This window comes from Penicillium bovifimosum (genome assembly GCF_028826915.1).
Source record: "Penicillium bovifimosum strain IBT 22155 chromosome Unknown utg000005l_segment0_segment0, whole genome shotgun sequence".
In the NCBI taxonomy this organism is placed as follows: Eukaryota; Fungi; Ascomycota; class Eurotiomycetes; order Eurotiales; family Aspergillaceae; genus Penicillium; species Penicillium bovifimosum.
Window position 1 is genome coordinate 5,883,324 of NW_026622714.1, and position 13,149 is coordinate 5,896,472.

Consider the following 13,149-nt stretch of genomic DNA (forward strand, 5'->3'; position numbering starts at 1 on the left):
CTTATCTTATCGCCACAGGGCTTCATCGGCTGTTTCTAGTCGGTGTTTGGGGAGTGAATGTGCCAGGTTTCCTCCATGGCATTATTCTCGGTCCTTTAACTAACTTTGCGTTCCAATAACCTGGTGTCCTGGTCTTGCTCTTATTGAGAGGTCCAACGAATTCCCAGGTCCAACGTACTGGTTACATAATCCTGGACCCGCCACTGGAGCCAGAAGCCTTTAGGCTTTGAGAACCCCAGTCCAATAAACGACAGAGACCCAAGGCCAATACACATTCTAATGGTATGAGACAATGTGAGAGGATGACATTGCGAAGATAAGGTGTTTACGTTGCACAAACCAATAGTCAATACCATCATTAAAAGCTCAGGGCTCTTTCATTTCACTTGTCAACAATGGACGTGTCTACCGGGCCAGGAGGTACGTTTATATGAGGCTATGTCGGACTATCACTGACTGTGGACTAGGTCCTTTGAATATCTGCTTGTCTGATGATGGACTCTATGCCACTCACGTCAGTGGGAAGGCTCTGATAGTGCACTCATCTGTGGCTTCGGAAAACAAAGAAGTACAAATTGCAAGCGTCAAAGAGAATGGACTTAAATCACTGAAATACTTCAACGTGGGAAGCTCCCTGGGTGAATCAGATAGTCAGATTGCTTCTCAGCGCCGAATTTTGTCTGCCAATGACGCCCGAATTTCAGTCTGGCAGCTTACTCCGCTAGAAATATCTGCTGAGATTGAAGGCATTGAGCCAGGCGCGTTGGCTATCGATTTCGGTGCCGATGAGAACGAAGTCCTTGTCTTTCATGCATGGCACACCAAACTGAGCATCCACTCATTAGTAAACGGTCGAAGCTCTGTCATCAAATCGCCAAAGTTCGCCCATCATCTCGGGTTTGGTTATCGCCCGAATACCAGAGAACTCGCAATTCTGCTGAAACCGGAAACCTCAGATCTACTGACAGTTCATGAGCCTCGGTCTTATGACCTCATCAATAGGATGGTGCTTCCAACCATCGACGCACAGGGGTTGAAATGGAGCCCCGACGGAAAGTGGATTGCCATCTGGGACATTGCTAGTGCAGGCACCAAGGTGCTGATATTCACAGCCGATGGTCAGTTGTTCAGGAGTTATTCTGGGCCCTCCGGTGTGGACGATACATTCGACTTCGGTGTGAAGCAGATCGAGTGGAGGCCTGTTTCGCACCGGGGCACCTCGGAAACATTGGCCGTAGGGAAAGTCAACGGAACTATCGACTTGCTGCGAACTCACACTGTCAGTGATCTTCTTAATACTCGCGACCTTGATTGCTGATCCTGTCATAATAGTTCTCTTCCGTTGCAACACTCTCACATGTCTTTCAAGCACACCAGCAAAGTCCCAACATTTGGCGGGAACGATACACTAGCGCCGCAGGGGATGCCGATTATGTTGAAGCATCCTGTTCCTCTGCTCTGAGCATGAGCCCCGAGTCGGCAGGGCTTTCACGTGGTGTCTTGACAATGACTTTCAGCTCAGACGGTTGTCTCCTTGCCTCTGTTGACACTGCACGGCAGAACGTTGTTTGGATTTGGTCCTTAGACGGCACACCAAGACTAGCTTCAGCGCTGGTTCATGAGCAACCTGTTCGACAGATTGCTTGGCATCCCTCGACTCCACAACTCTTGATCAACACTGTTACCAATGCATTACCTGCTATCCGGTGGTGGTCACCACAAGATCATCCACTTATTGCCCGTGTTCCTGTTCAGCGGAGCGAGAGTGGGAAATATGACGTGAAATGGACCACAGGATCAAATGGGGACTCGACGTTCTGGTTTGGATCAAGCGAAGAACATGTCATTGGATATCTGGCCGTCCAAGACGGGGGTGTTCAGTTTGAGGTGTTGAACTCAATTAGCAGTAGAGTTAATGAGGGCCACGTAGGTGGCTTGGGTCGATAGCTCTTCGTGACGTTGATGGAACATTCTGTGTATTATCAAATCCATTAATACAGTGATGCAGCGCCCTCTTTGGCCAACCCAATGTGATGGAGCTACCTAAACTCACGCAATTTACCCAGCTATTGTTCTCCCTGCTACACTCTTCGCCTTACTTCCGATATCAACTAGATGGTCCCTGTCACTCAATCTAGGGTGGAACTATTTGGATACTCTTAGCCTTTTCGATTCTCGGTACCATTCAGCTCACAAGGATGGGTCGGAGCCAGGCAAATTCAAACTCGGGAGAGGAAAAAGGGCCAGGAATTGGAGATTCCGGCAGCCATGAATTACTTTTAACTTTACTACTGGACAGCGTCAGTCTAACAAGCCCCGACTAATTCCTGTCGTTACTCAAATCGTGTTAAAAAAATGAAAATAAGACTAAAAAAGAAAACTCCGATAGGGGGAATCGAACCCCCGGCTGCCGTGTGAGAGACGGCGATGTTAGCCACTACACCATATCGGATAGTTGCTATATAAAGACTAGCTCTATGCAATCAAGAGCTTTTAAGCTAGCGGTCTTTGTCCGGCCCACGACCTCCCTATTCCCGGGAACGACAGTGCTGAGGCACGAAATTGAGACAATTGCTAGAGAAGTCTTGAATGAGCTTCACCTGGAGTTTCTGGAATGTCAGGTCAACGGAGGACATTCAAAAGTCGAGCCTGAGCCGGAATTCATTCCAACGGTGGTCATTCAAATGCCTAACCGACCGCAGCCAGAGCTATGGTGCTATGCTGCCCGGAAAGTGCATCAAAAACTAGAAGGGCGGGGACATTTCGGGATTTTCGGTTGAGCTTACCGAAGCTGCATTGTTTAGGGGAATATACTACCGCTCTAAGGCGACATGTTCACGTTGTTGACGTGGTGTCGTTGGTACGTGGCAAACCAGTGAACGCCGGACTCTGCAATGCCGTAGAGCGGTCACTGACTCACAGATCAGTGTTGGCAGATCTACTGCCTTCTTGTCTCAGACGAAGGACAGGTTGTTGCAATTGCTTGCACAGGGATCGGATTCCGATTGCTATGGTGTTTCTTGGTTGTTCTTCTCTGTCTAAGGGGTTCAGGTGGAAGGCTGGGTTAGCACTTAGCAGCCTTCTCCGAGGAAGGGACGTATCACATGATAGGAAGATCTCGGCTGCATTGTTCTTTACCCCTTTTTTCTCCTCTCTTCTTCTCTTTTCTTTCCTCTCTAGTCTTGTTGTCTTAGGTAAAAGGAATTGAAATCACATTCACAACCTTCGTCATCACACTACAACAAGACTCTGCTTTTGCTCCCCGCTGGGAGTCGTCGACTCGTCGTTCGGATGGTGTTGTGAAAACCCTTGTTGTCGTTCTCCGCGTGCGGTCTCGACCTATATGAGAAGTTGAAGATGAAAGAGGGTGAGAGCTTTAACCTCTTTTACGGGGAATTCACCCGTCTGGCTCTCGAGTCGAAGACGGACGAAGAGCTCCAGAAGGGAGACCTTTTCGAGAAACTAGTACCGGATCTCCAGACGCTGACGGTGTCGGACGCGTTTAATGACCGCGTGACACTCGAAGGATTTGTGGACAGTTGTAGACGCAGCGCTCTAGGACTGTCACGCATGCAGACCTCGACCCGATTCCGAAAGTCCAGGTCGAGACCGCACGCGGAGAACGACAACAAGGGTTCTCACAACACCATCCGAACGACGACTCCCAGCGGGGAGCAAAAGCAGAGTCTTGTTGCAGTGTGATGATGAAGGAATTGACCTCACATTCACAACCTTCGTCATCACAAGAATGTTTGCATATCGAGGGACTCGCCTAGCACCTTTTCCCATATCACATATGTGATAAACCCACCAGGGACAATATCGCCTTCTTCTTGTTGATCACACTGACATCCAAGGAGCCGAGGAACAACATCGCAGCCTTTCTCTTGGAGAGCCTTGAGAGTGGTAAGCGCCGTAGGCTCATATGACTTGACAGCCTGTGTGGCTCGGATTGAAGCCGCCTTAAATTTGGTGCCGGCAATAGGTGCTTGCTTATACACTCGCATAAATGCAAGTGTATTGCTAGAGCCAATAGGGTGACAAAGGAACTCCTCAGTCACATATGATGGGCCAAGGCCATTAGTGACATCTCCCTGAGTCATAATATTAGTGCGCTCCTGTAGTTTGTCAACGATTGCCCATCTCGAAGGGCCAACGTCAACAACATTCAAAGGCGATTCTGGTGATTGGTTGAGAGTGGCCGGGGATCCCTCGGGATGGGTGAGGGATTCGGGTGATGACATGGTGATATGTGATGAAACCTGAGCTGTGAAAAGGAGATTACAATTAGCAAGTAGCCTAGTAGTAACTAGTAGATATAATAAATCGACACATACATAAATATTGATCCAAACTAACTGTCCGCCATTATCATTAACTAGTTAGGGTAATGATATAGTTACACTTACGCCCTTACCTCCGCACGCTCTAAACATGATTGGCTGGGTCAAGCTCACATGACATGCCTAGCCAAGTTAGGTTCAGCTCCGATGAAGTCAGGCCAAATTCAGGCAGGGTGGGACGAAACTATCCAAAGGTGTGGGCATCACTCCACCATGATTCATCAGATAAACCCCATGCACACTGACTCACTTCAACAGAACTCAACTTAACTCTCCTATACGCACTACACATTCCTAAATCCTAACTTAACCAAGAATCCAAGATGCCCGTCATTGAGATCACCAGGTACCGTAACCCACCACCAGATCCAAATCCCACCCCACTTCCATCAGCTAACACCTCACAGCAAAGCTGACTTCATGGACAAAATTCTCGGCTCGGAGGAGCCTGTCATTCTCGACTGCTACGCTGAATGGTGCGGGCCCTGCAAGGTTATCGCGCCCAAGATCGAGGAGTGGAGCAATGTCTATTCCAAGGTCAAGTTCTACAAGGTGGATGTTGACAAGCTCGATGATGTTGCACAGGAGCTTGGTGTGAGGGCGATGCCGACTTTCGTTCTCTTTAAGGGTGGACAGAAGGTTACTGAGGTTGTTGGGGCTCGTTTACCCGCAATCGAGCAGGGGATCAAGTCTCTTCTGGAGGAGTGAGGAATACTCCTCTGATCCTTTTTGTCTTATCAGCAAAGTCTCTTGCATCTCTCAGATCCAAAATTCAAAGCCCTTGACTGGTGTCTGGCTATTTATCCACAAGCTTCTGACGCATTCACCCCTAATATGATGTCTCCCTGAGTCAATGCCACTGAATGTCGTCAACGCTGAATTGCAGTCTGCCTTATGTATTCCCTGACATCCTGGATGGACTGTGCAACCTAGGAACAAAGTGTCTCAAAAGAGACCTCGTAGGTATTACCAATAACCTCCTTCCTCCCGGAACAAATTATATATCAGTCCCTTACACAGTCTCATTCCACAACTCATATATACTCCCAAATCACCCCATATGAATAGTCACCCCACTCACTAAAACCCAGAATCCCTCAGATAAGTCTGCGGAATAGTAGGCCAAGCATCGACTCCATCCAAGATAGCCAGAGCCATTCCCCCACTCTGATGGACCTGAATATGACAATGCATGAAGAAAGCTCCCGGATTAACGACATGATACCTCAAAGCCAGCCACGTCGGCCCCGTAACCGGCGCCGGCGTATTATACGTATCGCGATACTGCGGCGTCTGCAGATTGAAGCTGCCGGGGATGGACTGCACCGCCTCCGCCACGGTGGACCAGTTGAACGTGCCGGTCCCCTCGCCGATGATGAAGTGCTTGTTCGAGTGCTTGTGGATCGGGTGCATGGGCTGCATGATTGTGTCGACTTGGATTATAATGTCTACCCAGGTGTTGTTTTTTGTTCTGATGATCAGGTCGCTGGGGATCGAGCTTTGGTTGAAGAGTAAGGGCTGGGATTCTTCGAGCTCGAGGCCGTAGCTGGAGTTGCCGAGGCGCCAGCGGTAGGCGGTGCCCACTTGGCTGACGTGGAGGAAAAAGGTTTGGGCTATGTCGGTTGAGGGGGCGATGGCTGGGAAGGGGACGACGAGGGACTCGTTTAGGAAGACGGTGCTGGTCGTGGCGTTGAGGTTGTTGACTAGGACCCATGGGTTGGAGGGTCGGTTTAGCTGCGGCGTGCCTTGGTATCGCCATATTGCGGTCGTATTGAGGATTTGCTGGACGCTGGCGCTGACCATGCGCACTGTGTACTCTCCTCTTGGTTTGTTGAGGGGGACTAGCACCGAGTATCGGTTGGAGTTTGGGATGCTGAGTACGTTCACTTGTCTGGGCTGGATGTACCGTCCATCAATGGCGTATACCCACATGACATGCTCATCGATTGAGAATGTGAGCTGCAGTAGACCGGCAGTGCTAATGAGGTCTAAGCTTATGTATTGCTGGGATGCATTAACTGTGAAGACTTCCTGGGGGCCTCGCGATGGCACGCAGCCTTCAAACATTGTTGGGAGGACGGCGCTGTAGTTCTTTGGGAAGTTGAAGACTGCGTCGGTGAAGTTTGCAGGGAAGCATCTAGTGCACAGCATCAGTCTAATTCATGGCAAAGGTTTCTAGCTGGTCAAGTTACTCACCCCAGATCTGTCAAACTCCCAGTACCCAGGACTCGCCTCTGGGCTGGTGTCGTAAGTGCGTCAATCTCAGCACGCGGCAGACAGGAAACTGATCCCTTTCCGTTGATGAGCAAAGCATTAGCACAGAATGAGTCTGTGCCAGAGGCTACCTCAGCAGCCCATATCTGCTCCGACGTGAGCACACGCCATTCCGACAGCAAGACGGGACGGGTCATTCTCTCCGCGTCGATCATAGCATTCAACTGCACGGGATTGGTTGAGATTTGATTAAAGGGCTTTTGAACTGAAGGCGCTGGGGTGATATAGATGGGTCCGTAAAGCCCGTCCTCCAGGGAGCCGCGGTGATGCGCATGGTACCAATACGCCCCGTACTCTGTTGCTGTCCATCTATACAAAAATGAAGTCCCTGGTCGAATTGATCTCTGCGAAACACCCGGAACTCCATCAGACCATGGCGTTCCTAGCTGTTCAATTCCTGCAGCGCGGTTAGTACATGACGACAGGTAGCATCTATTCAGCCATGCACTCACCATGAAAGTGAATAGTCGTATTGAACGGGCACCGGTTGTCCACCAGGAACAAAACATTGTCCCCCTGATTAATCCGCAGTGGAGGACCTGGAAATTGGCCATTCGTCGAAATGACCGGTCTGGTCACTCCGGCTACGGTTCTGTTTGACCAGGTCAGCACAATTGGGAAGAAGACCGTAGCCGCGGATCCCCATTGGACTAGGCATATAAGCCAGAGATAGAAGTTTCCTATCAGGAACCTCATATTCAAAGGATAGGATATAACTAGACTAACAGCCTATGTCAAACGAAATGGTCTACTGCTGATAGCCCGTACTGTACTATTCACGGATTTCTCACCCTCTTATATGGGCCCATGGAGAGTCATCAGTCATTGCGTCAGCAAATGCGTCTCAATCTCAGCTGGAAATACCGTATGCCGGTCTATCACACCAGGTGCAGGAATTCCATGAGAGCCGCGTTCTTGCGAGCTCGTAAAGCCATGAAGCAGACAATATCCTGCCAGCGCAGTTGTGGAGAACCTATCCAACTCCCTGAGGGGATGGACGGGGAAGATGTTCATCCGAGAACCAATATATTGATGTTGGCTCTGGGATCATGTCTCACGGTCAATCCAATCATGTCAAGTGGTGGAATGGCACGGGGTCTGCCAATTTTCAGCAGTGAACTTGCTTTCGTCGCAGCAGGACGAATCCGGTCAATGAAAGACTCAAGATCTAAGAGCTTGATTCAGATATCGGAGGGATGGTAACCCCGAAAGGTGATTTGGCCATACTGCAGGGATAGGCCTGCGCTGCGTGAACCCAGAGCCCTGGATCAGGTCAGAGACAGGGAGGGCTTCGAGGCTCGGCACGTTGCTGTGGTGTATCCGGGACCGAATCATGCATGGCGAATGGAAAGTTTCCATAGCGATGGGAGCATATGACTGAGGCCATGTTCTCGGCCCTCTGCATGTCAGACTGATGTAAAGCAATACAACTGGCTGAAACAAAGGACTGACTGTCTCATCGTCACCGGGCTATGAGTCAACCAATCACAGCCAGGTTCAGTGAAAGAAGAGTCGGCGGAAGCATCAACTCCGGCCTGGGCATCGCCGGGGACGCCACGTGCTTAGAAGTATGTCAAGATATGCAAGGCTCAGCATGAAACAACCCCCTTGAGTGAGAGAAGGTGTACCAGGGATACCGTGGAGCCCGGTTGTAAACTGGACCACCCTCCACGAGAATGTATGAAAGCTGCCTGGATAGGAGCCGGGTCTCAAACTCAGGAGGAGACAATGGAAAAACTCCAAATTATGTATAATATTCTCGCCACTGTGATATGTACAACAAAATGATATGCTATAACATGGAATGCTCCAAATGAGTTTCGCGAAATCTACTTTTTCCTTGCCATGCATGACCTGCATGAGGCAAGACAATATGCAATAGCAATCAAAGCATTAGAGTTGGCCAGCATTGTCAAGATACCCAGGCATCTCACGATAGGTAGCATCTGATGTGGGCGGGTCGCCCTCTTTGGAATTGAGAATAGCATTTGGATCTGAAGCAGGTACCGCACTCACGAGACGCTGTGGGATGGCCTGATCAAATAAGCCTGTGTTTGGCCATCCTTGCGTCTCGGCAAGTTTCTGACCATCCGCCCCATTTAGGTGCAGGTAATCCAACTCATCAGGGTTGATCTGATCGTAACTATCATTGAGTCGTCGTAAGAATTCAGGGTCAAAGCCCATTTGCACCAGAGGGTCAGCTGCCGCTTCTCCCGGTATAGATGCACTTGTCGGGCGAGTACTGGCCCGATCCGTAGAGAAGGATGGACCGGTGCTAGCTGAAATCATCCCTGCACTACCAGCGTAGCTGCCAGACAAGCTCCCCGGGCGACTGGGCCCAGCAGACGAAAACCCGGTTCCAGCAAACACGTGGCCGCGAAGACTAGGGCTGGAGGCCGCGGGGCTGGGAATTGGGGCGCCTTGGCAGACAGCTCGTGCTAGCGAATTCATCTCCCGGGGTGTAGTGCGTAGGCCACCGTTAACAGCAAAAGGAGGTTGCATTCCCAGATCAGCGAATTGTATGTTGTTGTTATTCACGGCATTTTGCAGTCCACAATCACGCTTGAGAATACTTAGCCAAACAACGTTATCCGCGCAAGTCTGGTTCCAAGGATCGTCACATCCATAGATGACGCGTCGGGCTTCTGCTTGTATCATCTGATCTGATGGCACGTGGCCTTGGGCCAGTTGGTTGTGTATGTATGTGGTGAGTTCGCGAGAGAGCCGATGGTAACAATTGACATCAGTAGGGACAGGAAGGTTAAGCGCTGTGCCGTCATCCACCATCGCTTGTTCGGTGGCCCAAGGATCAGGAGATCGCCATTCATAGTCAATCAGGTACGGAGGAATGGCATTTTCCACCCGAGCCTGGATCTGAGGATCGAATCCCCAATCCCCTTGCCATTGAGCCATGCTGGCCCCGTTCTTGAAATGGCCGGCCAAGTGGTCGACTCGCTCTTTCCAGGTCTGGAAGATGGAGGCACAGAACCCACAGCGAGACTTGATATCTGTTATACTGCTTTGCCATTTGTCCATGCAGGGTTGGAACTTGACATTGTGCATCAAGCGGAGGTGCTGATTGAGATGATCCTTCCGGTAAAATGTTCGCTCTTGCACTGTCTTCTCCTGGCAGCCGCTGAAGTTATGTGTTTCTAAATGTTCTTCGTCGGGGTTAACTGCCGAGCAGAAGACACAAAGAGGTATACCGTTGTGTTCAATCGAACCCCCATGAGGGGAACATGTCCATTTGTCCAGGATCAGATGAATAGACTTCTCGTGCCGCTGCCAGTCATACTTAGCAGTAAACGAGTCAGTGCAGAAGGTACATTGGAATGGACGAGCCGATTTGGCCTTTGAATGGGCCAATATGTTGGCAGGTACTGAGGCCTTGCGGCGACGACGACGTTCCTTCCGATCCATTGAGCCAAACGATGGAGAGGATCGATGAGAGAAAGCAGATGCAAAAGACAGCTCAGAAATAGATGACCTGCTGGTATCTAAACTACTGGCAGAAACGGCACAGAGTTTATGTTCAGAGCTGGCATGGCTTGACTCATTGTTGCTAGACCCAGGGTGACGGGACCTCACGTGACTCGAGGGGCCCCGGCGTGGACGGGAGGGATCGAACGGGGGATTGGCCAAAGCACGGGTAATATCACTGATCGCAGCCGGTTCGTTTTCGGGGGCGAGTACTTCCAACGCTCAAGGGGGGTCATGAGGGATATGTCGACGGATTGCTTCCTTGGGATGTCCACTGCTCCTGGAACGGGAGAGCCGCCCCCACGCGAGGGATGGACTTTTCCGCGTCGTCGAGCATTGGCCAGCCAGTTGGCAATTTGCGTGCGTGTAAGACCGGTATTTTGCTTTAAGTCATCCCTCTCTTGCTCGGTGGGATAGGGGTTGTCGTTGTGGTTTCGTAGCCAGCTCTTCAGGATACTGATTGCCTTGCGGGAGAATCTCGCACTGTTTTGTTGCGAGCGTCCCTCTGGATCATTGGGATAAGCGTTGTAGGAAACCGATTTGAGGGCTTTCTTTCCTGTGAGACTGCCCATAGGTACGTAGGCATTCTCTGACACGCTATGTAACGTTTGGAGGAACTTCCCCGGGGTTTTGGCATGAGTAAAACTGCATTCACGATAGAGAGAGATGCAGCAAGTACAGCCATAGTTCATTACGCCGCGCTTTGCAACGAAACAGTCCAATCCCATTCGCCGGCAAAAGTCACATGGGTCTGGGGCCTGGAACATGGGATAAACCCCCTCGGGATCAATGGCCTGTCCGGCATGAATCTCGGACTGCTCTGGTGTCGGGTCATTGGGGAATGTCGACGTCTGATCCTGAATCAACGACTCGAGATTTGCGGCCTGTTCTTCGGCTTCGCCAAACTCAATATCAATGGAACCGATCTCATCATCTTGCTGGTAAGAGCCATGCGCAGACGAAGCGCCCTCAAAGTCGAAATATTCCATGTTGTGAACAGCTCAAATTATAAATGCAGGGAGTTCCTTTTGGCGTGCCAACAGGAGTGATGGGACTAAGGCGGACACAATAGGAAGAAGGAGAGGAGTCAGTTACGCAGTAGAAACTTGTCGAAACTGCCCTGGTCCGGGGTAGGGAAAAAGGTAATCAGTTCGGGGTGGGGCTCCGCCAGCATGTTGGAACGACCATTCAGCCGCTCGGATTCACTTGTTTGTAACCCAGGGGTGGAGAAAGCACAAGAGCGAACAAGAGCGAACATGCGTATCTTTCCAAAGTCCGACCTTGTCCAGAGGAGCAGGAGGAGAAGGGGCTCATGGATGATCATGCCCACTTGGGTCAGAAAATGGATGCATCGGCGCGCCCTTCGAATGACAACGCCAAGCCTGATTGGGATAAGCGCGACCGAGACGCCAAGAAATTCTAAATTAGGCAGGAATGATTCATCTCTCCCTGGCGATATCGGACGTCAATTCATTTCTCGTCTCTGCTTATGTCTCCATATACGAGAAAGGGCACGTCAAAATCCTCGTAGTCAATAACCTTGGAAATCTTCCTGGATACTCAGGAGGATTCTCTGGAGGAATTTCGTCCTTGAGGCCACTTGTAGTGGATTGATGGGTATGTGGAATAGGCCTAGGGCGTGGTGTACGACTGTACGTAGTTGCAAGTGAGTAGAATTTCGACAAGCCGAGCTTGAGAGCTTCACCTTTCAGCAACAGCCTACACATCAACAACCTACAAACTATCGAAAAAAATCAAAATCAATACACGGATTGCAATCAGCACTTGTCTGTTCCTGTGCTCCTTTTTATGTGGTCGGCTTTCAAAGTGCCCCCTCCAGTAGCCTCGGACCTTCAAGATCACATCTGTTGGATCTTGGATCTTGGGGATAGGTCTTTCCTCTACAGCCACATGCAATGGGCCCTTGAACACGACGGCTTGCATTTGGGTTGTAAATTCATCACACGAGGAGGGCGTCGGGCCGTCGGCGGCTAGCGATAGCACCCTAGATCTCAGTTCAAGAGGCCTTGGTTCTACTTAACGCCTCGTTTCCTGTTAAAAATAGAGAAGTTAATCAGTTTAGAGATTCCAGCACCTAAATAAGACCTAACGGACAGGATTGAAAAGACACAAAAACTTAGATTAAGCGCTCGCTGTTCGACTGAGTGTTTCCGAATGCCTAGGGGGTTCCAGGGGCCCACTCATGTGAAGCCTACTAATCGACCGCTACCAAGTATAATAGTATTCAACTTCTTCGACGAAGCGTCATAAGTTGACTCATAACTCGACCATCTCCCGTTTGCGCATCACGTTCTATCACGCTACTCCCTCTTCTGCATCGTCACTTTTTTTTCCGCTTCATATCCTGTTCTGTTTCGCGACACCTCTTCTGCTGCCATGGCTTCTGGTCTTCTCAAACCTCTAGCGGTGTTTTGCAGTCAATCGCAGTCTCAACGATACATAAAAGCTGCCAGGAACCTCGGCGATGCATGGCGTAGCCTTGCTGAAAAGCCTCTATCCAAATCTGAAGAAAACTCTGCTCTGGTGGAAACCAACTTTGACTTTGTTTTGAAAATCACGAATATACTGGAAGAGCAACGCCAGTCAGAATCAACCATTGTCGAAATGTCAGCAAACGAGCCATCCATATCTCTATTGAACGTTCCTTCTGAATTATCTCTATCGACTCAGTCATCTACAACCTCTCTGTCAACCGGGCCATCTACATCAACAGAAACTCCAAGGCACTATCGTATCTTTGCTGATTATGGCACGGATTTTATCTGGCGAGATCCCGATGACCTTAGGCCTGAGGAAGGGGACTGTATGTTAGAGGTTGAAGAAGTGCTCTCTTCGTTCCCTTTATCAGTGTCAGAATTATACAATGCGTGGGTAGACACGTACACCGATAACTTCAGCGAAAGACGCGAAAAAACTGGAAACTACTATGCTGATGTTTTTCTAACCGCCTCCGAGGAGGTGGCTTGGAACGTGGCGGGGTTTTTGTTGGCTTGGCGTATCACATTAGCGCCTCAGGTTGGAAGAATTGAAT

At 50.0% G+C, this 13,149-nt stretch overlaps 8 protein-coding genes across 8 annotated transcripts; 4 read left to right on the plus strand and 4 right to left on the minus strand.

Annotated features, from left to right (window-relative positions):
- Positions 1–395: 395 nt before the first annotated feature.
- N7515_007462 (WD40 repeat domain-containing protein) lies at positions 396–1,947 on the plus strand (the record flags this gene model as incomplete). Its single annotated transcript, XM_056668206.1, has 3 exons — positions 396–420; positions 468–1,279; positions 1,333–1,947. The coding sequence occupies 3 exons, from the start codon at positions 396–398 to the stop codon at positions 1,945–1,947; spliced, it is 1,452 nt and encodes a 483-aa protein (XP_056521802.1).
- A 1,410-nt stretch (positions 1,948–3,357) lies between these two features.
- N7515_007463 (uncharacterized protein) lies at positions 3,358–3,702 on the plus strand (the record flags this gene model as incomplete). The annotated part of the gene is made up of 1 exon (XM_056668207.1): positions 3,358–3,702. The coding sequence occupies one exon, from the start codon at positions 3,358–3,360 to the stop codon at positions 3,700–3,702; it is 345 nt and encodes a 114-aa protein (XP_056521803.1).
- Positions 3,703–3,740: 38 nt separating this feature from the next.
- N7515_007464 (uncharacterized protein) lies at positions 3,741–4,244 on the minus strand (the record flags this gene model as incomplete). Its single annotated transcript, XM_056668208.1, has 1 exon — positions 3,741–4,244. One exon carries the CDS (start codon positions 4,242–4,244, stop codon positions 3,741–3,743), a length of 504 nt encoding a protein of 167 aa, XP_056521804.1.
- Positions 4,245–4,666: 422 nt separating this feature from the next.
- On the plus strand, positions 4,667–5,051 carry N7515_007465 (thioredoxin family protein; the record flags this gene model as incomplete). Its single annotated transcript, XM_056668209.1, has 2 exons — positions 4,667–4,689; positions 4,751–5,051. The coding sequence occupies 2 exons, from the start codon at positions 4,667–4,669 to the stop codon at positions 5,049–5,051; spliced, it is 324 nt and encodes a 107-aa protein (XP_056521805.1).
- A 372-nt stretch (positions 5,052–5,423) lies between these two features.
- On the minus strand, positions 5,424–7,313 carry N7515_007466 (uncharacterized protein; the record flags this gene model as incomplete). The annotated part of the gene is made up of 3 exons (XM_056668210.1): positions 5,424–6,480; positions 6,540–7,014; positions 7,070–7,313. 3 exons carry the CDS (start codon positions 7,311–7,313, stop codon positions 5,424–5,426), a joined length of 1,776 nt encoding a protein of 591 aa, XP_056521806.1.
- Positions 7,314–8,510: 1,197 nt separating this feature from the next.
- On the minus strand, positions 8,511–10,037 carry N7515_007467 (C2H2-type zinc finger protein; the record flags this gene model as incomplete). Its single annotated transcript, XM_056668211.1, has 1 exon — positions 8,511–10,037. The coding sequence occupies one exon, from the start codon at positions 10,035–10,037 to the stop codon at positions 8,511–8,513; it is 1,527 nt and encodes a 508-aa protein (XP_056521807.1).
- Positions 10,038–10,201: 164 nt separating this feature from the next.
- Positions 10,202–11,086, minus strand: N7515_007468 (homeobox domain-containing protein; the record flags this gene model as incomplete). Its single annotated transcript, XM_056668212.1, has 1 exon — positions 10,202–11,086. One exon carries the CDS (start codon positions 11,084–11,086, stop codon positions 10,202–10,204), a length of 885 nt encoding a protein of 294 aa, XP_056521808.1.
- A 183-nt stretch (positions 11,087–11,269) lies between these two features.
- On the plus strand, positions 11,270–11,520 carry N7515_007469 (uncharacterized protein; the record flags this gene model as incomplete). Its single annotated transcript, XM_056668213.1, has 2 exons — positions 11,270–11,357; positions 11,387–11,520. 2 exons carry the CDS (start codon positions 11,270–11,272, stop codon positions 11,518–11,520), a joined length of 222 nt encoding a protein of 73 aa, XP_056521809.1.
- Positions 11,521–13,149: the final 1,629 nt, after the last annotated feature.